This window comes from Carcharodon carcharias, chromosome 21, assembly GCF_017639515.1.
Source record: "Carcharodon carcharias isolate sCarCar2 chromosome 21, sCarCar2.pri, whole genome shotgun sequence".
Lineage (NCBI taxonomy): Eukaryota > Metazoa > Chordata > Chondrichthyes > Lamniformes > Lamnidae > Carcharodon > Carcharodon carcharias.
The window spans coordinates 57,531,081-57,552,275 of record NC_054487.1 but is presented as its reverse complement, the minus strand read 5'-3'; the positions used below and the strand labels follow the sequence as shown (position 1 = coordinate 57,552,275).

General features: G+C 39.5%; 1 protein-coding gene across 3 annotated transcripts in view; it reads left to right on the top strand.

Annotated features, from left to right (window-relative positions):
* The first annotated feature begins 496 nt into the window (after positions 1–496).
* cttnbp2 (cortactin binding protein 2) overlaps positions 497–21,195 on the top strand; it is a 205,089-nt gene continuing 184,390 nt past the window's right edge. For all 3 annotated transcript variants that reach the window (XM_041216328.1, XM_041216327.1, XM_041216329.1), the window contains exons 1-2: positions 497–566; positions 1,406–1,513. In XM_041216328.1, the coding sequence (XP_041072262.1) occupies positions 1,421–1,513 (93 nt within the window). In that variant the 5' untranslated portion in view covers positions 497–566; positions 1,406–1,420. The remainder of the gene's footprint in view (positions 567–1,405; positions 1,514–21,195) is intronic.

Here is a 21,195-nt window from a genome sequence, read left to right as displayed (position 1 = left end):
GTTTTTTGCAGTCTCTTTCTCTAGGTTTGTTTTTTTGCAATCTCTTTTTATGGTTGGTCTGTGCAGTCACTCTCTTTAGATTTAATTATTGCAGTCTCTCTCCGGATTTATTTTTTGCAGTCTCTCTCTCTCTAGGTTTGGTTTTTGCAGTCCCTCTCTCGGTCTGGTTTGTGAAGTCTCTATTTTTCTGGGTTCGGGTTGTACAGTCTCTCTCTCTAGTTTCCCCTGTCTCTATATTTCTGGTTTGTACAGTTTCTCTCTCTCTCTCGGTTTGGTTTTTGCAGTCTCTTTCTCTCTTTGGACTTGGTTTGTGTACTCTCTGTGTTCGGTTTGTGCGGTCTCTCTCCCTCGCTCGGTTGCTGTGAATGGGCTCGGGTTTTTTTCTGCTGGTGGTCACTGCCCCCTGTCTGGTTGTTGGCGCTCAGTCTGTCTGTCTGTCTCCTCCCCCCCGCCCCCCCACCGCAGCCCCCCCTTTCCTCTCACAAGGCAAGATGGCGACTGAGAGGGAGCTGCGGCCGGACAGCGGCGACCCTCCGTCCGAGGAACGAGCCTCCAACAGCTGCCAGGTAAAGTCGAGTGAGCAACCTGCACCGCAGACTCAGCCGTGCCGATAGAGATATATATTAAATAAATGAGGGAAAAGCCCGCTCCCATTGTGAGGTTCACTGTCTAGAATGTAGCTGCATAAACTCTGAATACAATGTATCCATTCCCTGTGTAAGTTGATGCTGGAAGCGGCCTCACGCACGGACTGGAAAATGTAACCGTGTGATTTTTCTACCTTCAATACTCATTTATTTTCGCTTCTCTCCTTCGAAGTGTGTCTAAAGGCACTGTTCGATTCAGATTAGATTCTGGCACACAATGCAGTCGCTGAGATTTTGCTTTCTCTTTTAAAGTGAAAAAGCGCTACGTTATGACATAAAAAATCGATTTAGGATTTTTTAAAAAAAAATCCACCCACACGCCAAGGTTTTTTGCTGGCCCGCAACACTTTATTTGTCCTGAACAAAACCCCCAGGATTGCTTTCATGCAGCTGAAATCCGAACCAGTGTCGCTACCATTTATCTTGTTCGGTTCAATAAGGGAACGTTCGATTGTATCGAAGATATTATTTGCCCGAACATTATTTCCCTTTACATTGTATGGTAATTGAGGTTTAATTGTGATTGATGTGAACACTCGGCTACCTTAAGGAAAAGAGCTCTATAGGAAAATCGAGACTGTCCACCTTAAGGAATTGATGTTTTACATGTTTTATACCGTACAGACAATGATTGTAAATTGTTACGGTCTTTAACTAAAACATTGTCAGAGCTGCAAATCATGCTTTGTGTTGTCATTCAGAACTTGATTTATTTGTGTGACTTTTTTCAAATTTTATATATATTTCTACATTTGCAGAAGTCTGAATTTGACATGGACAATCTCAGTAAACCAGAACTACTGACTCTCCTCAGCATCCTTGAAGGAGAACTGGAAGCCAGAGATCTGGTGATAGAAACGTTAAGGGTAAGTGATAGACTTTCCTTTTTCAACTGATGGTCCCCACCCCCAACATTTAGAGGGCTTGGTGCAAATGTGTGATAATATTATCCTTTCACTTAAAAAAAAACGTCAGGATGCTGTTAGAATTTCCAGTTAGGAATAGTCAAATTGGCAAATGATAAGTTGATAGATATTAGCAGTTTTAGTGACTTCCTCTCTTATGCATTTACCGTATAGCATCAATATGCTGTCATTATTAGATTATGTAGCAATTCTGTTTGCTTTACTGTACATTTTGATGTCAGGGCTAAATACTTTCTGGAAGATTTACCATTAAGCTGCACTTCTACAAATCAAAAGTGTTGCACTGATGTGATAGAATGAAAGCTCAAGAAGTCTGTGGATGGAAATGAATTATTTAAAATTGTTAGGGCCAATTGATAAAGCTGTTAAAACATATGGATTCTTAGTTTCACAAGTCAGGAGGTAATGTAAAACCAAAGTGGTAATGCTAAACCCACTGGTTGGATTACAATTAGAATATTGTGTTTAGTTTTGCGCACCCAAGAAAGAAAGGATCTCAAGACTGTGGAGTGGATATATGAGATTCATTAAAATGATACCAATTTGAGAGGCATTTGTTATGAGGAATTAGAGAAAGTGCCTTTTTATAGTAGGGCAGTGAAGGTTAAGAGGAAAACTGATGATGTTCATAATTATAAAGGGTTCAGTAAATTATTTTTTAAATGTTTATGTAGGTTGGTGGGACAAACTTTAGAGCATAAATTTAAGAAAGCTTCTAAAAAGCAAAGGGAGTGGTTATGTGCTTTTGTCATGGAGAGGGTTGCTGGAAGTGAAATGTTCTTCTATAAATTGTGTCGGAATCACCATTCATCATAACTTTAAAAAATGGCTAACTACTTGACAAATAATAATGCGTATGGTGAAAGAATACGGGAATGGGATGGTGGATTGTTTGTTCAGAGAACTGATGCAAGCACAGTGAGCTCACTACCGCCTTCTGTACTGTAAAATTCAATGATTCTATTAAAAGCTTTAATATCAGTACAGGAAAACAGTATATATTGGATTTTTTTTAAAAAACTTCATAATGTTGGCTTCAAGTCATTCTGAGATTGTATTTACCCTGTATATAGTCCAACTTGTGCAGAAATCATTTAAAAGCAAACTTAAGTGAAAGAATATTGGGCAATATACATGTCATCATAACTGCATCCTGCCTGCTGTACTTTGGCTCTTTCATGATCCAAAGGTACTCCAATAAGCTACTCTTTCTAGCATGATGCTTTGAATTTCTTAAAACTATTTCCTGTTACACACCTGAATCAGATTAAATATATTTTAGTTTATATTTAGCTCTTTAAGAAGCCAAGGTGGCAATGTTGGTGACCCACATTAAACTGAGACTCCAAATGTAGGACAACTATGGTTGTCCCATTTTTTCCCTCTCCCTCTGACAGTATTTTTCTGTGCATTCAAATAAAATAGTTTGCAGTACTGTACTTTGGCACCAATCTTGTCTTTAATATATGGAAGTGTTAAACTGGTTACTTTTTCAGCTACAAGACTCTGTAAAAACAGCTCAGTTTCTGTAGCTTAAAACAGCATCCATTCTTTCTTATTTTACTGAAATAAATAATTTGTAAGCATCAGATTCCAAGTGCCTTCAGTACTTAAAATTTTAAATTAGATTAGTTTGTTTACCTTTAAACTTTCAGTTTGTCACATGGATGCAACTTGAACTAGTCTGTCACCCACACCTACAAGACAGCTTTATAGGTCAACAGATAATATTTTTAAAGGAGCTGTTGTCTTATATTTCACAGTTAATGTTATTAAGGTAGGAATTGAAGGGGCAGTTGTATTTATACCAGTACCGAAGACCACTTTTGACATATTTTCACTGGGGCAAATTGCTGATGTGCATAATTATAGGACAGTGCTGTGGTGAAAGAGACTGAATGTTGAACTGTTGTTATTCATTTTCAAATTAAGTATTTACATTCAATGCTCAGCCTGCATGCCCATCCTTTCCATCTTGTTAATAGACATTGGGGCCCTGTCCCTTAACATGTGAAATTTAAAGTAAAAACAGAAAATTCTGGAATTCCTCAGCAGGTTTGGCAGCTTCTCTGGTGAAAGAAAGAGTTAATTTTTCAAGTTGGGGACTCTGTCAGCAGAATTCTACCCCCCCCCCCAAAAAAAAACCAAAAGCACCCACCAGCACCACCTTGTCCGACCAGCAGTGGAAGGGCCTCATTTGCCTTGGTCCTAATGCCAGAGTCTTCGTCCCAAAAATGCTCCACCTTTCCACTTCTCTCCTAAGTTTCAGAGGTTTCCTTTTCAAACAGCCTTTGGTCATCCATCTTAGTCTCCTCTGCTCCCATCCTATCCCCTTTACCTCATTTCCTGTGAAGTGCTCTGGGAATTTTTCTACATGATGACTGTTGTATATTCATGTTGCGTTGGATTATGCACTCCACGAATGCCATAATGTTATGGATCATTTGGGAATTATATAGTTAAGTATGCACAAACCACCATATTTGGGAAGGAAATGAAGCAAAGCTAATGTGTCTTGGTTGCATATGCTTACAAACACTACAGCTTCAGATTAGGAGGCATTTCACTTTAGGGCGGTGAAGAGTGCTTACAATTTTGTTCAAATTTCTTTTAGGAGGCTACAAATCGGTGATTGCTCAGAGTGACAACTTGCTGCTTTGCCTATCATGAATACATCTGAAACTGAGTTATGTTGATCAGAGGCATAAATGTTCTTGCTGTGTGCCTGACTATCTTAAACATACTTATTTATAAGACTTTCTTTTAGAATATGGTTAACATTATTCTTGAGAGTATATTTTGTTTGTTCCATACTCTTCTCGTCCTGATGCTTATAGTAATCTGCTCCTAGCCACAATGTGTTCCTATTTATCAAAAATTCTGAATATGGATTCATTGTTTGCTGGAAAATTGCTCAGTGATAACACTTGGTGACAACCAATTAAATTCAGGTCATTATTTGGGCTATTTAATAGTTACTTTGTAATGTTTCTATAGGGATTCTTTCATGGTGTATATAACTTGATACTGATGTGTACATTTTAGCTCAAAAAATGCATGATTATTGCAATTATTGCATGAGGACTCCTTAAAATAAGAGCAGTTATTAAGAACATATAAAATAAATTATTTGGGACCAGAAGAATCCCTCAATGTATATTGAGGATTATTGATTATACTGAAGACACAAATATATCAGTGAGAGGTGTAATTGTCAAGTGACATCACATTGTAGTTGGACATTGTCTTTTGCATAAAATTTCAGAGTATTGAAATGGGGAAAGAGGCTGGAGAACAGTGGTATAACTGAATTGTTAAATAAATTGTGCTTGTTGGAATTATGAACTTATTCCACTTGTACAGGGACTTTTGAAATGTAACATTATGTTCATTTGTATTGCAGCTAGATAATGAAATATCTGCAGATTATGAAAATGCATTATTTAAATGGCCTATTAAATATTCTATACTTAGCACTGAAACTGGGCCACTATTCACTTGTGATTTACAAAGCTATTGGAGTTTACAATTTCCAGTTTTCACTCATTTATAAACTGGTATATTTTCTCATCTATTTTCTTCAAATCGTTTTGGGGGAAATTTGAATTTCATTCTGTAAATATTTCTGCAAAAATGAGAGGTGTCGTTGCTGAGATCGGAACAAATTTGCCCTTTTGGTATTCTCAAGTCAAGCATAATGCAACTCCGCTGTACAGTAAAGTTCTATTTACTATGCTTAATTAACTGCAACCCTGTGATGGACCAGTACAAGTTTTGTCAATTAGCATCCTATAGTCTCACAGTGAGATTATCAAATGATGGGCACTGACTATGCCGACCAGGTGATGGCATATGCAAATGGTTACATTTTCAATTGTGGGGATTGGGTAGGTGTGCTGGGGGTGTTGGTGGGGAAGTCAGTTGTTGATTAAAGCAAAATACTCTGGATGCTGGAAATCTGAAACAAAAACAAAAATAGCTGGAAAAACTCAGCAGGTCTGGCAGCATCTGCAGAGAGGAACACAGTTGACGTTTTGAGTCCGTGTGACTCTTCATCAGAACTAAGGAAATAGAGAAATGAGGTGAAATATAAGCTGGTAGAGGGGGGTGGGACATGTAGAGCTGGATAGAGGGCCAGTGATAGGTGGAAGCAAAGAAGAGATTGCCAAAGATGTCATAGACAAAAGGACAAAGGAGTGTTGACGGTGGTGATATTATCTAAGGAATGTGCTAATGGGGACATTAAAGGTAGCAAGCAGGACAAGCAAGTGGCAGATGGCCCTAGTGGTTGTGGGGTGGGGGGAACGGATCGAAATGGGCTAAAAGGTGGAGATAAAACAATATATCGAAATAAATTTAAAAGTATGTGGGAAAAGAAAAATATATTTTAAAAAAATTATAAATTATTGGAAAACGGGAGATTGGAAAGGAGGTGGGGATGGAGGAGGGAGTTCACGATCTGAAATTGTTGAACTCAATATTAAGTCCGGAAGGCTGTAAAGTGCCTAGTCGGAAGATGAGATGCTGTTCCTCCAGTTTGTGTTGAGCTTCACTGGAACATTGCAGCAGGCCAAGGACAGACATGTGGGCATGAGAGCAGGGTGGAGTGTTGAAATGGCAAGTGACAGGGAGGTCTGGGTAATGCTTGCAGACAGACTGAAGGTGTTCCGCAAAGCAGCCACCCAGTCTGCATTTGGTCTCTCCAGTGTAGAGGAAACCGCATTGGGTGCAGCAAATGCAGTAGACTAAATTGAGGGAAGTGCAAGTGAAATGCTGCTTCACTTGAACGGAGTGTTTGGGCCCATGGACGGTGAGGAGAGGGGAAGTAAAGGGGCAGGTGTTGCACCTTCTGCGGTTGCATGGGAAGGTGCTGTGGGAGGGGGTTGAGGTTTAGGGGGTGATGGAGGAGTGGACCTTGTTGAAACATACGGTGGTGCAGCAGTTAATTTGTTGCCCTACAGGATTGGTCTGTGAAATTAATGCCCTTCATTTACTGATCATCTTAATGATAGTCCTGACTGCACTTTGTGTCTGATGCTGCTATTGCTTCGCTCCAAGACCAGACTCTGCTGCAAATCCGATTGCCTGGTCTTGCATGGTCCCTGTTTCCAGCAAAGAGAACAAATTAGCAGCATAGAATAGAAACAGTAGCCAGGTCCAGTAACATGAAACACACCAAAAAGACATTGCCTTCTGGAAAAGGCATGGAGGTGGGGTGAGTATCTCTGTGATGTAAGTGAGTTTCTGATAGTAGATACTTTCTGTAATCTGGGGGAAACTGGAGCAATATATCTGTATGAATTGTGGCAGTGCTGTTGGTGGGGTATCTCAGATGAGGGAGGGTGGATGTTAAGAGCTTTAAAAGAAATAATGGCCAGGTTGGTCTGTTGAATGTTGATAAACCCAAATATCACTTTTTTCTCTGGTGTTTTAGATGTTAAAAGATATCATGTGAAATAAAATCCAGCTGCAGAACATAAAGGTATATACTAAGTTGGCAGTACAATAGTAAAGGAGTGCTGTACTATTAGAGATGGGGTCTTTGGGATGAAATTTTAAATCGATCCCATCCATCTGTTCAGGTGGAAGTTCATTTTAAAACAAAATCTGATTGGCAGTATATGCAGAATAGGTAGTTGACCCAGTGACGTGATCAATATTCTGCCTGCAACCAACAATACCAAAACAGATTAACTGGTGACTTATCTCCTTTGCTGTTTGTGACCTTGTGCACAAATCAGATACTGTATTTTCCTGCATAGCGATGGTTACTGCATTTCAAAAGTAGTTTGTTTTCTGTTAAGTGCTTTGGAATGTCTGAAGAAAGTGCAAGGTGTAAATGCATACTTTCTCTTAATGTGTAACATTAACTTGTAGGCACCAACTTTTCAGGGTGTGTCTGCCCCCCAAGTCTTGCCTAGAGATATGCCAGCAATGCATATGGATAAGAAGGAGGGCAGAATAATGTGGGGTACATTTGGAAGTGTATACAATTCAAAGCTTGCTTGTGGTCTGCCATTAGGATTTGGTTTGAACCTATTGAAAAATCTCTAATCGAAGATTCTTGCCTCGAACAATGAGAAAAGGTTTTAGCTAATTTGTCTGGAACCAAATTTACCTCCCAGCAATGAAAGGTTAATATGATTAGTTACCTGGACTGCAGTGGACTGAATTGGACTTTTAAAAAGAAATTTCACTGATGACATCAGCTGACACAACTGCCACTTTTTGTTTGATCATGCTTTTGAGAAGCACCTTAGGATATTTTTTCTATATTAAAGGCAGTATATAAATACAAGTTTTTGTTGTAAAATAAATAAGACACACTTGACAACATTTTAAAATTGTACTTTATTTTGGATTTGCTAACCTGTGAAGCACTGAGATTCCTTATTGGCCCACCACCAGAAGCACTGCTCCTTCGTAATATGAAGGATACACTATTTTATAAGAACAGGATTTTAATATCGTGGATAGACTATAAGAAAAAAATGCACTAAACCATTTTGACACAATAGGAATATAAAAACAGAATTAGAATGTTTGACCCCTAGATGACATTCCATCTAATCAGATCATTGCTTCTCTGTACCTTCATTTGTCCACTTTTTCTTCCATATCCTCTTGAAACTTTTCCCTAACAAAAACCATCGAACATGGTTTGAAAATTTCAATTGACTTAACGTCCACAGCCTTCTGGGAAGGAGAATTTCAGATTTCCACTACTTTTGTGTGGGGAACAAAGTTCTTCCTGATTTCAATCCTGAATGGTTTAGCTCTAAGTTTAAAATTGGAACCCCTTGGCCTGGAATCCTTCTGTCATTTTAAGAATCTCATATGGGTCACCCTTTATCCTTCTAAACTCAAGGGAATAAAGGACAACTTGTCCTCTTTAAGCTGAAACCATTCTGATAAATCTGTACTGTACACACTCCCAGGTTCCGTATATCTTTCTGAAGGTATAATGCCCAAAACTGAATGCAGCGCATCAGATGGTACCTGACCACGATTCTGTAAAATTGAAGCCTAATTTTCCTTTTTTTTAATTCTAGCCCCCTTCAGATAAAGGCATTAACTTTTCTGATTACTTTATTGTGCTATCCATTAATTTTTGGTTACTTCTGTCTGTGGATATCCAAATCTGCCCACAACTCCACAGTGTCTCATCATGAAGAATATATTATGTTTTGTCTTCCTTTGGATGCTATTTTCACACCTCCCCAATTTGAAATACATCTGCCTACTCACTTTGTCTGCCTGCCTTTGTAACTTCCTGCTCCCATCTGCACAATGTGCTTCTAATTTACTGCCATCTGTAAACTTGGATAAACAACTTTCTCTTCCTTCATCCAAGTCATTGATTATGTATATAATGAAAAGGTGAGGCCCTAGTACAGATTCCTGAGGAAAATCACTTGTCACATTCCACCAATCAGCACATTTCCATTATCCCCAATCTCTGTCTCCTACTTCCCAACCAATTACAGACAATGCTGCTAGATTACCTCTAATTTGGTCTGCTTTAATTTTTGCTGATCTCTTGCATAAAACCTTGTCAAATGCCTCCTGTTAAAAAAAAAAATCAGCTAGATTTCAACTCAAATTTAATTTTTGCTACTAGGATTTAGCTGGTTGTCACTTCAAATTCTTAATGTAAATAGCCACCCTTAGGTGAATTAGAAGTTGCTCTGTAGATTGGCAGCTGTTTGTAAGTTCCAGGCCTTCGCAGGGCCAGATGAGTCCAGTAGAAAATGACTGGCTTTCTTTTTAAATACTGTTTTGTTGCATGACACAGAAATTTGTATTTGCTTTGGTTGAAGTGTGGTAGATGTATTTCAGAAATTAATATAACATTGTGTCTTGAGTTTTGAACTAAAACTTCTAGATTTTTCCCTCTCCTCCAGGATGGGCATGATAAGTATCATGTGGCAATTTGCAATTGCAGATATCTAGCTAATATAGTTAATGTAAAATCCAAAGAAAACAAATTGCTGCATACCTTTTAAACTAAAGCTGCTACAGCTAATCAGATTTTAGAGGATGACATCAATCGTGTTTACGGTTTGTGTTTTACTCAGCTGGGCATAATCAAATGCATAACAATTTATGACCTTTAATAGATCCAGCGGTTCTTCAACTAATATTTTGTTTGCTTCACAATTGCAGGTATGTGTGGTAGACATGTTCTGTGGTGATCTCTTAGTCATCAGAAGTTCATTGACATCGAGTCACATGTCATAGTTCAGATTATATATAGAAGTTGATTCTAACTTTGCTTGTGTGCAACTTGAATTCATTCTCTGGGGAAGTGGTTTGCTGTCATGTCTACTTTTTTTTACCCAGGTAGCATAGGGCATTTTGATATGGAAAACTAGAACCCTTGCTATCATACCTGTAAATAGGGTGTTACATCATTGTGACTCACTAAGATCTTGTGTTTTTGTTTTGAAAGCTATAAAATGTGAACCCCATTCCCATTAAGTATTAGTTGTGTTATTGGCTGTTCTTTGTTGGAGCCACTGATTTTGTCTTCTGACTGATTTATGTGCAGACAATATTTGCTGTCCAAAAATAGTGAGCATAATGGACATTACAGCATTGGGAAATGAAACCATTCGTGTAAGTTGATGACTGTACCCAAGAAGAATAAATTATAGAGAGGAAAAAAGCAGTTTATGTCAGTTGTTATTGACATGGGTACAATGAGTTCCACAAGAATTTATTTGCTTGTAAAGTTAGCACAGCGGGATTTTCTGACAGTGTCGTGACTAATATCTTGGAAATTCAGGAGTTTCAGTTTTGTAGGAGATTTAATTTATTACTTGTAGATGAAAGGAGCTTGTTACTAATATGTAAACCGCCTTTCCTGTGACCTTGTTTCCATTCTACTTGAAGAGATTCTGTTTAGTGCAACCACATCAGGAATTGATAATGGAAACAGTCTGCCAGTGCGTCTGTAGGTGGGATAATTTAAATCAGAAGAATGACCTACTTTAATATGCTAAAGCAGAGGTGTTCTGATTTCTGGCAGTGAAAATAATGCTCTGCTCGAGGGGATGGGAAGGGAAGAGAAGGGAGAAATTAACTTCGATCCGATCAAATTTGAATGACAATAGAATTGTCTCCCTGAAAATTGAGTACCATTCTCAATAATATAGTTTCAGCATTAAACAAATGTAGTAAACACCAAATAGATTGTACATGGTGGCAGCCTTACGTCTTGTAAGACGATGGTTTGTGCTGTGGTGGTCAACTCTGTCTTAAGCATCACCTTGTGTGGCTCAGGAGCCCCACGCTGGCATGGCAGCATCTGCTGCGTTTGCTACAGATGTAGACGGTGGGCTGAGAAGGCGCATAATTCCTGGGCTCTCTTTTCTCTGGGCCTGCTTCTCAGCCACCTGACCTTCTCATTTCTGCTTGCCTCTTCCAATGCCCTTCCAAGCAGTCAGCCTCCAGAGGTTACGGCTGTCAGCGACTCTTTCCCAGATGTCAGTGTCAATGTCCGGCATCTTCATATCTCGCTTGCAGCCTACTTGTTGCAGAGGTATGGATGTACAGCAGGTCATAACCCATTGGCTGATTCACATACAGAGGTTCTTGGGTTTACAGCTATCATCCATCCGATGAACATGGCTGAGCCAGCGCAAATGTCATTGGCTTAGCAATGTAAGTACGATGATGGGATTAACGCACTGCAGGACCTCTGAGATGGTGACCTTATCCTGCCAAGAGATGTTGAGGATACATCGGAGGCAGTGAAGATTGAAGCTGGTTCAGTATTTTCTCCTGCTCAGCATATGTTGTCCAGGTCTCACTACTGTAGAGGAGTGCACTGAGGACACAGGCTTGATAGACTCTCAGTTTGGTATTCTCAGTCAGGTCACTGTTTTTCCACACCCACTTACTCAGCTTGAATATAACAGCTGCAGCTTTTTCAGTCCATGTGTTGATTTCAGCATCAAATGACGTTGCTTGTTATTGTGAAGCCTAGGTATGTGAAGCTGTCAACAGCCTCCTGTGTCACGTTGTCAATGCTGATTAATGGTAGTATGGAAACATCCTGGACCATGATATTTGCCTTCATGATGCTGATGGTCAAACTAAACTCAACAGGTGTGAGAGAGTCTGTCCATTTGGGGCTGAAGGTGTTCCTCGGTTTGGAGTGCTAGTATGGCTTCATCAGCATAGAGCAACTTTCTGATAAGGACTTAGGGCATCTTTTGTCTTGAATATCTGGCACGCAAGGCTGAATAGCTTTCTGTCTGGTTGGTATGTAAGTAGACACCTTCTATTGATGACCCAAAGGCATATGACAGCAGCAAAGAGAAGAATATGCCAATGAGTGTTAGTGCCAGAACACAACCCTGATTGACCGCACTGTGGATCCAGTGATGCTGCATCATAGCTGACCTTGCCCATCATGTTGTCATGGATCACGTTGAGCAGCTGCAGCAAACTCAAACACTCAAACTCAAAGCCTCTCAAATCAAACAGGGCCAGTTAACCTCATGAATAGCTATGCTCCATTGCAGAGGTGAAGTGTGATAGACACTGTTATCAACAGAATCCCCAAGTCAGAATATCTTTACCTGCTAGGGGATTTAACACAAGAGTGGGCGTGGACCATGAGGCATGGCCCTCCTACCTCGGACATTGTGGCCTGAGAAAGATAAATGAGAATGGACAGAGATTACTTGAGCTTTGCTGCCACCATGAGTTTTTTTTAACTAACACCCTTTTTCAGAACAAACCATGCCTCAAGGTGATCTAGAGACATCCAAGGTCAGGGCATTGTCATTAGCTGGATCTGATCATCACCAAATGTGACTCCTTGAAAAGCATTCTCAACACATGCATCTACCACAGAGAACGCTCCCTGCTGTGCACTAAGGTTAGGATACAACCAGATAGATTAATCCAATAGATACCATTTACAGTAAAAACAAATTGCAGTCATTATGGCAATATTAGTATTACCATATTTTATGATTGGCAGATGTATGTCCCATTCATTAGGAATAGAGAATTAAAAACATAAATATATAGCCAGTAAAATTGTAACCAAAAAAAAGGGGAAGAAAAATGACATATTAGTCCAGCATGCTTGCATACTCTGAAGGAGATTTCTGGCTTAAGAAGGTCAGAGAAGTAGCTACTAGAAGCAAGATTAACCATCATTGAAATACAATATGCCAAATGAAGGAGTTTTTCATTCAAGCTTGAGGGGAAATGAGTATGAAGAAGTACCTAATTTAATCAGGGTAGGCCTGAGAATGCATTTGTTTAGTTGAGACTAATTATTACAATCCTGTTGTAATAGTGTGCTTAATCATTATATATTTAATGAAGATTTAAAATATATCCTCGTAGACTTCCTGTGATGTTGCTCAAAGAGAGTTAAAGGGCTTGTTCTTTCCTAACGATGAGATGTTAGAGTTAGAAAACATTGTGTATCATGGTGTTTCAGGCTGGCCAGAATTAACTTAGCCCAAATGGTGTGAACATTGCAGCTGGTGTGGGCTGGCTTGAAGTACATAAATGCAACATGAAAGGGTTGGCAGGAAATAAATAATAGAGTGGGAATGGACCAGCTGGAACGGAGTAATGCAGCAGGATTGGGACAACTGCAAATAAATGATGCAGCAAACAAAGACAAGTCAGGAGGAAGTAATGCAAAAACAATGGACCAGCTGGCAAAAAAAGGAAGTAATGCAGTGGGATTGGGCAGGCTGGAAGTAAATAAACACACTCACATCAGGAGTCGCAGTCAGACTGGTCAGATGTTCAGATCTTGGAATTTGCAGAGGAGGAATGAAATCCTCCAAAAAAAAAACATGTTGGGAAAGTAGCTTGGCAGCTAAAAGTATTTGGGAAACATCTTTTTTAGTGAGATGTTCAACAGGTGTTTGGTTGCTGAGAAAGTTAATCAGAATACTTGGCATCCTTCAGACATGCTGATGCACCACTTCCAAAGTAAAGTTTACTACATGTGTATCAGATTCTGGTATCATCAACAACACAACTACTTGTATTGATGTAGCTCATTTAACATAAAATCACTTCCATAGCAGGCATAATGGGTGCTGAGCCAGGAAGGGAGGCAATGCTTGATTTAAAGGGTTCAGGCTTTTAAAGGTAGAGTGTGAAGAAGGAAAGTTTAGCAAACTTGAAGGAGGTGGCCAAAGGCTCTGTCATGAATCTTAAGGTGAGAGGGGTGATGCATAAAAAGCTGCAATCAACAGAGTGAACTTTTGGGAAGAGAAGTTGTGCTAGAGGAAATTACAATGGAAGATTGGGGATTGGCTTTGGATGAATTTATAATTGAAGGTTAGGATTAGGACTAACTGTACTAGGGTTATGGCATCTATGTAAATCAGTAAGGAGGAAGTGATGGGTGAGTGGGAAGTCATGCAAGACAGGATTATGTGTGGCAGCATTTATGGTAAATTGGGTGAGAATTGGGCAGCTGGTAAGGGTAGCTTTGGGTTAGTTGTGTTCATGAGCAACTGACAACATTGCAGATATGGAAGTAAATGTTCTTAGTGATGGATAGGGTACGGTGTTTAAAGTTCAATCCAAGGTGAAAAAAGACATCAAGATTATCATGAGTCCAATGTTGAGCAGGAGGAAATTGAGAGTCATTGTGTGCTTGATATTCAGTAGAAGACTTGACAGCATGGAGAATGTCAAGAGGAGTGATGAATAAGTAGTGTTGGGTATTTTAAGCGTAGCTTTGACAATGGACCACATGTCTGTGGATGATGTCACTAGGAGTACCATGGAGATGAGGAAGAAAGGGGCAGCTAAGATAGTGCTTTTGGGGTGTGGGGCACTCAAAGGTACAGCTGCATGATTGTGCACCAAGTCACAGACATAAGAGGATGTTGTTTGTGTTTTTCGTTAGGTGTGTTTGTACTATGAGAAGAGTAGAGCCTGGATCATCTGATAGCTGTTGTGTTACTGAATTGAAGTGAAATACAAGCTCTGCAGAGTTGCTAACCATTTGAAAATAGCATTTAAGGCATCTCTAGTTCCACTTGGGAGTTTATAATACAGTTCAATTTGATGCATTTTCTGTGGCAACGTTTATTACTGCTTATAAAAAATTATTGTACTTATGGCTTGCATTGTATGACAATAGCTTTCCCATTATAAAATAAAGTATCAGTATGTAACAGATAAAGTTTAAATTCATGGTCCTATTAATTTGCATGTATTTCAAATCTGAAAACACTGGTTGCTTCACTAGGCATCTTGGTAACTGTTTATATCATGAAAATGCATATGTTCTTGAACATACAGAGATCATACCATTATAGAAATTTGTATGTAACTATGGAAAGCCGCAGAAAATCTTACAAGAAGTGTCAGAATTGTAGCTGAAAAGTGTATAACAGGTGTCCAAGTATTTTTCATTATGGACTGCATAAATGTGTACCACAGAATCTTGGGATCCATATGTGAAGTTTAAATCCATGTTTCAATAGAATTCAGGTTGCTATTACTACCAGATCTTGGTGTTAGGATTTCTCAACTAATGAGGTACTACTGTTAAATCAACCTCTTGAAATGGGACAATACAGCAATTAAGAAATGTGGTATGAAAAAAGGCTGAGTTACCTGGGCTGTCATGGTCATTTTGTCAAGACATGTGACATGATTTGGACTTTGGGCTACAGGTGGCACACCCATGCCATTTGGCTTATGTACTTTCTACCTGATATTGTTTATATTCTAACTCGTTTGTGGGGCGTGACTTTGGTACACCACAGTGCTGTTAGGGAAGGAAATTCCAAGATTTTGACCCCACGATGATGAAGCAGTGGCAATATCTTTTTTAAATAAGGGCAGCGTATGGCTGGGAGGCGAAATTGCAGACAAAATTGTGTGCCCATGCGCCTGCTGCCCTTGTTCCCCTAGGTGGTAGAGCTTGCAGATTTGAAAAGTGCTGTTAAAGAAACCTTGGCGAGCTGCTACAGTGCATCTTGTGCATAGTATACATGCCAGCCATGCTGCTGTGTTGGTGGTGGAAGGAATAAATACTTGGTGGATAGGATGCAATTAAGCAGGCTATTTTTCCTCAAATGGTGTCGAGCTTCTTGAGTGCTATCGGAGCTGTAGTCATCTGGGCAAGTAGAGTGTTTGCAATCACACTCCTTGTGCCTTGTAGATGATGGAACGGCTTTGTGGAATTGGGAAGCGAGTCACACATTGTAAAATGCCCAGTCCCAGTAGTACCTGTAGCCACAGCACTCATATGCCTGGTCCAGTTAAGTTTCTGGTCAATGGTGACTCCCCAGGGTGTTGATGGTGGGGGATTCGGCAGTGGCGGTGCCGTTGAATGTTAAAGAGAGGTGATCAGATTCTCTTGTTGGAGATGTTCATTGCCTGGCACTTGTGTGACACGAATGTCAAATGCCACTTATCATCTGAAGCTTGAATTTTATCCAGATCTTGCTGCATGCAGACATGGACCGCTTCATTATGTGAGGAGTTACAATTAGAATTGAACGCACTGTAGCCATAAATTTTCACTTTATGATGGATGCAAGGTCATTGATGAATCAGCTAAAGATAATTGAACCTAGGACATTGCCCTGAGGAACTCATGCAGTGATGGCCTGGATCGAGGCGATTATCCTGCAACAACCATAACCGTCTTCCTTTGTGCTAGATTTAAAAAAAAACTCATTCATGGGATGTGGGTGTCGCTGGCTAGGCCAGCATTTATTGCCCATCCCTAATTGCCTTTGTTCAGTGGGCATTTAAGAGCCAACCACATTGCTGTGGGTCTGGAGTCACGTGTAGGCCCGACCAGGTAAGGACGGCAGATTTCCTTCCCTGAAGGACGTTGATGAGCCAGATGGGTTTTTATAACAATTGACAATGGTGTAATGGTCATCATTAGACTTTTAATTCCAGATTTTTATTGAAATCAAATTCCACCATCTGCCATGGCGAGCATTACCCTGGGTCTCTGGATTACTAGTCCAAGGACAATACCACTGCGCTATTGTCTCCTCCCAATGTGGGAGAAAATTCTCCATCCAATTGAGAAATTTCTTGTGATTCCTATTGGCTGCAATTTTGGTTAGGCTTCTTGATGCCACACTCAGTCAAGTGCTGCCTTGGTGTCAAGGGAAGTATTCCCACTTCGTGTCTGGAATTCAGCATTATTGTCCATGTTTGGAACAAGGCTATAATGAAGTCTGGAGTGGAGTGGTCTGGTCAGAATACAAAACATGGTGAGCAGGTTATTGGTGAGTAAAGTGCCGCTTGATAGCATTACCTTTTTGATGATTTTTAGTAGATAGTAGAAACAGTAATTAGCCGAATTGGATTTGTCCTGTTTTTTGTTGACAGGACATGCTGGGAAATTTTCCACTTTGTTGGGTAGATGCCAATGTTGTAACTGTATTGGAGCAACTTGGCTAGGGGCACGGATAGTTCTGAAGCACATGACTTAAATGCTATGGCCGGGATGTTGTGAGGGCCCCATATCCTTGGCTGTATCCAGTGCACTTATCCGTTTCTTGTTATTACGTAGAGTGAATCAAATTGGTTGAAGATTGGCATCTGTGATGTTGAGAATCTCAGGAGTTGGGCGAGATTGATAATCCACTTGAAACTTCTGGCTGAAGGAGATTGCGAATGCCTTGTCTTTTGCAATCAGCTGCTGGGTTCTGCTATCTTTGAGGATGGTGATGTATATGGAGCCGCTTCCTCCCATTGTTTGTTTAATTGTCCACCACCTTCATGGCTGGATGTGGCAAGACTGCAGAACTTTGATCTCATCCATTTTTTTGTGAGATCGCTTATCTCTATCTATAGCATGCATGCTAACAGCAGACAAAGCATGCATTTGCCACGTTAGCATCTCAATTTTAGGTACACCTGCTGCTGCTGGCATGCTCTCATACACTCCTTGTTGTACCAGTTTTGGTCTCCCGGCTTGATGGTAATTGTAGAATAAGTAATATACCTGGACTTGCGCTAACATATTGTGGTGGGATCCTGCTGCTGCTAATAGCCCACAGAGCACCCAGTTTTGAGCTGCTAGATCTCTTCTGAATCTATCCCATTTAGCACTGTGGTAATGCCACACAACACAATGAAGGGTTTCCTCAGTGTGAAGATGGATCCCACAAGAACTGTGTACTGTCATGGATAGATACATCTGCATCAGGTAGATTGGTAAGGTACAAGCCCAGTAAATTTTCCCCTTGTGTTGCTTTTCTCATCATCTGCTGCAGGCCCAGTCTTGCAGCTATAGCCATGTCCTTCAGGACTCTGCCAGCTTGCTCAGTAGTGGTGCTATTGAGCCACTCCAGGTGATGGACGTTGAAGCCACTCCCCCCCCCCCATTCAGACTACAGCCTACGCCCTCAGTGTTCCTTCTAAGTGGTGTTCAACATGGAGGAGCCCTGAGCCATTAGCTGAGTGCAGATAGTAGGTGGTATTCAGCCAAAGGCTTCTTTCCCATGTTTAACCTGATGCCAAGGGACTTCATGGGGTCCGAAAATATTTTCAGAACTTCCAGGGCCACTCGTTGTTTTGGCAAATCTGGTGGGTTTGCCCTGTCAGTCAAATAGAGATGTTGATGGAGAATTCTGGGACATTGGTCGTAAGAGATGATTCTTTAGTATTGACCATGTCAGGCTATTATTTAACTACTCTGTGAGACAGCTTTCCCAATTTTAGCCAAAGCAACCAGATGTTGGTGAGGAGGACAGGGCTGGTTTCAGGTCTTGTACTTTCGTGATCACGATACTAGTTTTTTTAATCAGTTTTATTCAATGAATTGTATTTAAATTCCACAGCTGCCACAGTGGGATTTGAACTTGTGTCTCTGAATCACTAATCTAGGCCTGATTACTAGTTCAGTACAAAAACCACTTTGCTACCGTTTTACTTGGATAGAGCAAATATGAGTTTCTCAGCAGGAAATTACAGCTTAATTTGTCCAGTTTTACTTTGATCAAAGTTAACAAACTCTTATTAGTTGCTCAAATAATCTGACCATATGTTGTAAGCTATAAATAACAGTTCTAATGCCTGCAAGAAAGAGAACTGATAACCTATATTATGTTACAGCAAAACATTGAATAGTCATCTTGTTCCTATTTTAAATAGATAAGTAATGTTGAAATTTAAGCGCATAATAACAGCAAATTGTATTGTTGCTTAATCCATGAGTTGCTTTATAAATCCTGGTGATACTCATGTCTGAGCACTACATTGGGACAGATGATTGGTATATTAGGGTATTGAAAGCTGTAGCAAAACTGGTTGTGTTTAAGGGAAAGCAGAAGGAAAAGCAGCTCAAACCATCTGGTGTGCTGGTAGATAAACCAGCTCTCTTGGGTGTCTGGCACTATATATGGTCATTTCCAAAATATAGGCCACTTAGAGTTAGTAGGATGTAGCAGTTAGTGAATGAATAATGTGTGATCTCAGTTGTATTGTAATATATAATGCCATCTCATTAATCATGTCAGCTTGTCTGCAACAACAGATTAAACAACAAAAGATTTGGTGTTTATTGACTGAATATTAAAACTGCCTCTTGTACATCCTGCTGCCAGATAGAATTCCAGTAATTATGGAATTGTGATTGCATCTATGCTAATTTTTCTATAATTATGTTAGACATTTTAACGAAAACTAAAAGTTGTTACTTTAGAGTAGAAGCGCTTTTCTAATTGTATAACTGTTTCAGAACTGTAAGTGTTATATATAATGAATGAAGATTTTGGCATTTGTAATGAAGGTGTTTAGTTGATTTTGATTAAAAATTGCAAGAGCATGAAACTATTTACCACAGGTAAATTTTAGCTGTACTAACGGTGTTCTTACCTTCTGACTGCATACCTTAGAGTTATCTCCCTGGAAAACGATACATGTTATAGCAGTCCTGTGTTATGTTGCTGGACTAATAATCCAGCAGTTCCTGAATTTGAATTTCTTTTTTAAAAGAATGAAAATAAAAAGTTGGTATCAGCATAAGTCATCATTGGATTGGCATGAAAACCTATCTGGTTCACTCAAGCCCTTTGGCAAAGGCAGCCTATGATCCTTACCCAGTTTGGCCTATATGTGAAAAACCTATATGTACTTTTAGAGCAATCTTTTTTAGATAAATATAAGCTGACAATTCTGTCCTTGTTGAGAGTTTTCTTAGTCTGAAAAAGATTGTGATTGTGCAAGATGTCATTGGTATGATCCCATAACTATATTAAGTTTCTTTCAAAAAATTGTGAAGTGAACATAGCACTAAACTTAACTATGACTAAGTATCACCTGTCAAAATATTTCAACATATCACCCTTCAGAGTTAAGCCAGTAAGTGTAGTGTATCAGGGATGGAAAAGTTTGGAGTGCATCTAAGGACACAAGATCTGGTGGTATCAAAACATTCTGGTCCTGAAGATAAATATGTATGGGTTTGCTTACTAACAACATACTGGTACAGTATTTGCCTTTACCACAAAAGGATACATATGAATGTACTGTAGTAGCATAAATTGGGTGATGCAGTTGTAAAATATATTGTGTATTTTGTACCGATTTGTTGAATTTCAATCACTTGATACTTTTATTTTAAGGAGAAAGGAGGAAATTGTATCTTGGCCAGTACAATCTTCAGTCAATTTCTATAAATGTACAAGTACCTATACACTGATCTGAGAAATGAAGCACAATATTATGTATTACATGAATTAGTTACTAAAAGTGCTGCAGAAAGCTTTAACATTTTAACATTAACAATATATCTGGAATTTAGATGGCTTGCACAGTCAATTTTTTTTCTGTCTGAACAAAACCCAAATAGCTGAATATCTAGTTCATACCATATTAGGAAATTGCTGGAAATGCTGGGGTTTTAGTCTGTGATGTGGTGAATTAAATGGATTGAAATATTCTGTATGCATTAATCCCAATCATTTCTGAAGAATTTTCTCTGGAGAACGTTCTTCATTTTAAACAGCCCACTAAATTTAAATATACCTGTGTTTTCAGCTGCATTTGCATTCTTCTACATTTTTTTTAATTCAAGAAGTACACAAGATTTTCCTGTAAGCCAGTTAATTTATTTTTGGCAGTTTCTTTTGAAAAGGCCTTTTATCATCATTTTTCCCCGGGCTTGCCTAAAAGGTCAAAAGGACTATTCTTGCAGAAGTTTGTATGTTATTATACTGTCCAGCTGCAAGCAATAGTGACTGATCTGTTTAGAACTATTGTAGGGTTCTTGCACCAAAACAAAGATATTTTTACTTTATACTAGAACAATGACTGATTACAGTGACAAGAACAGAAATTGCTGGAAATACTCAGCAAGCCTGCCATCAACTGCAAAGAGGGAAAAAGAGTTCCTGTTTAAGGTCGATGACCTTTTGTCAGGACTAGAAAATGTTAGAGCAGTAACAGGTTTTAAGCAAGTACAGGGGCAGGGAAAGGGGGAGATGTGAAGGAATGTCTGTGACAGGGTGGAAGGCAGGAGAAATGACATGACAAAAAGGATAATGGTTGCAGGGCATAAGAGGATGGCATTGGTACAAGTAAAGAAACAGATGTGTCTAGAGGAGGTGCAATTGGAAATAGCAGAATCACTACCAACTGCT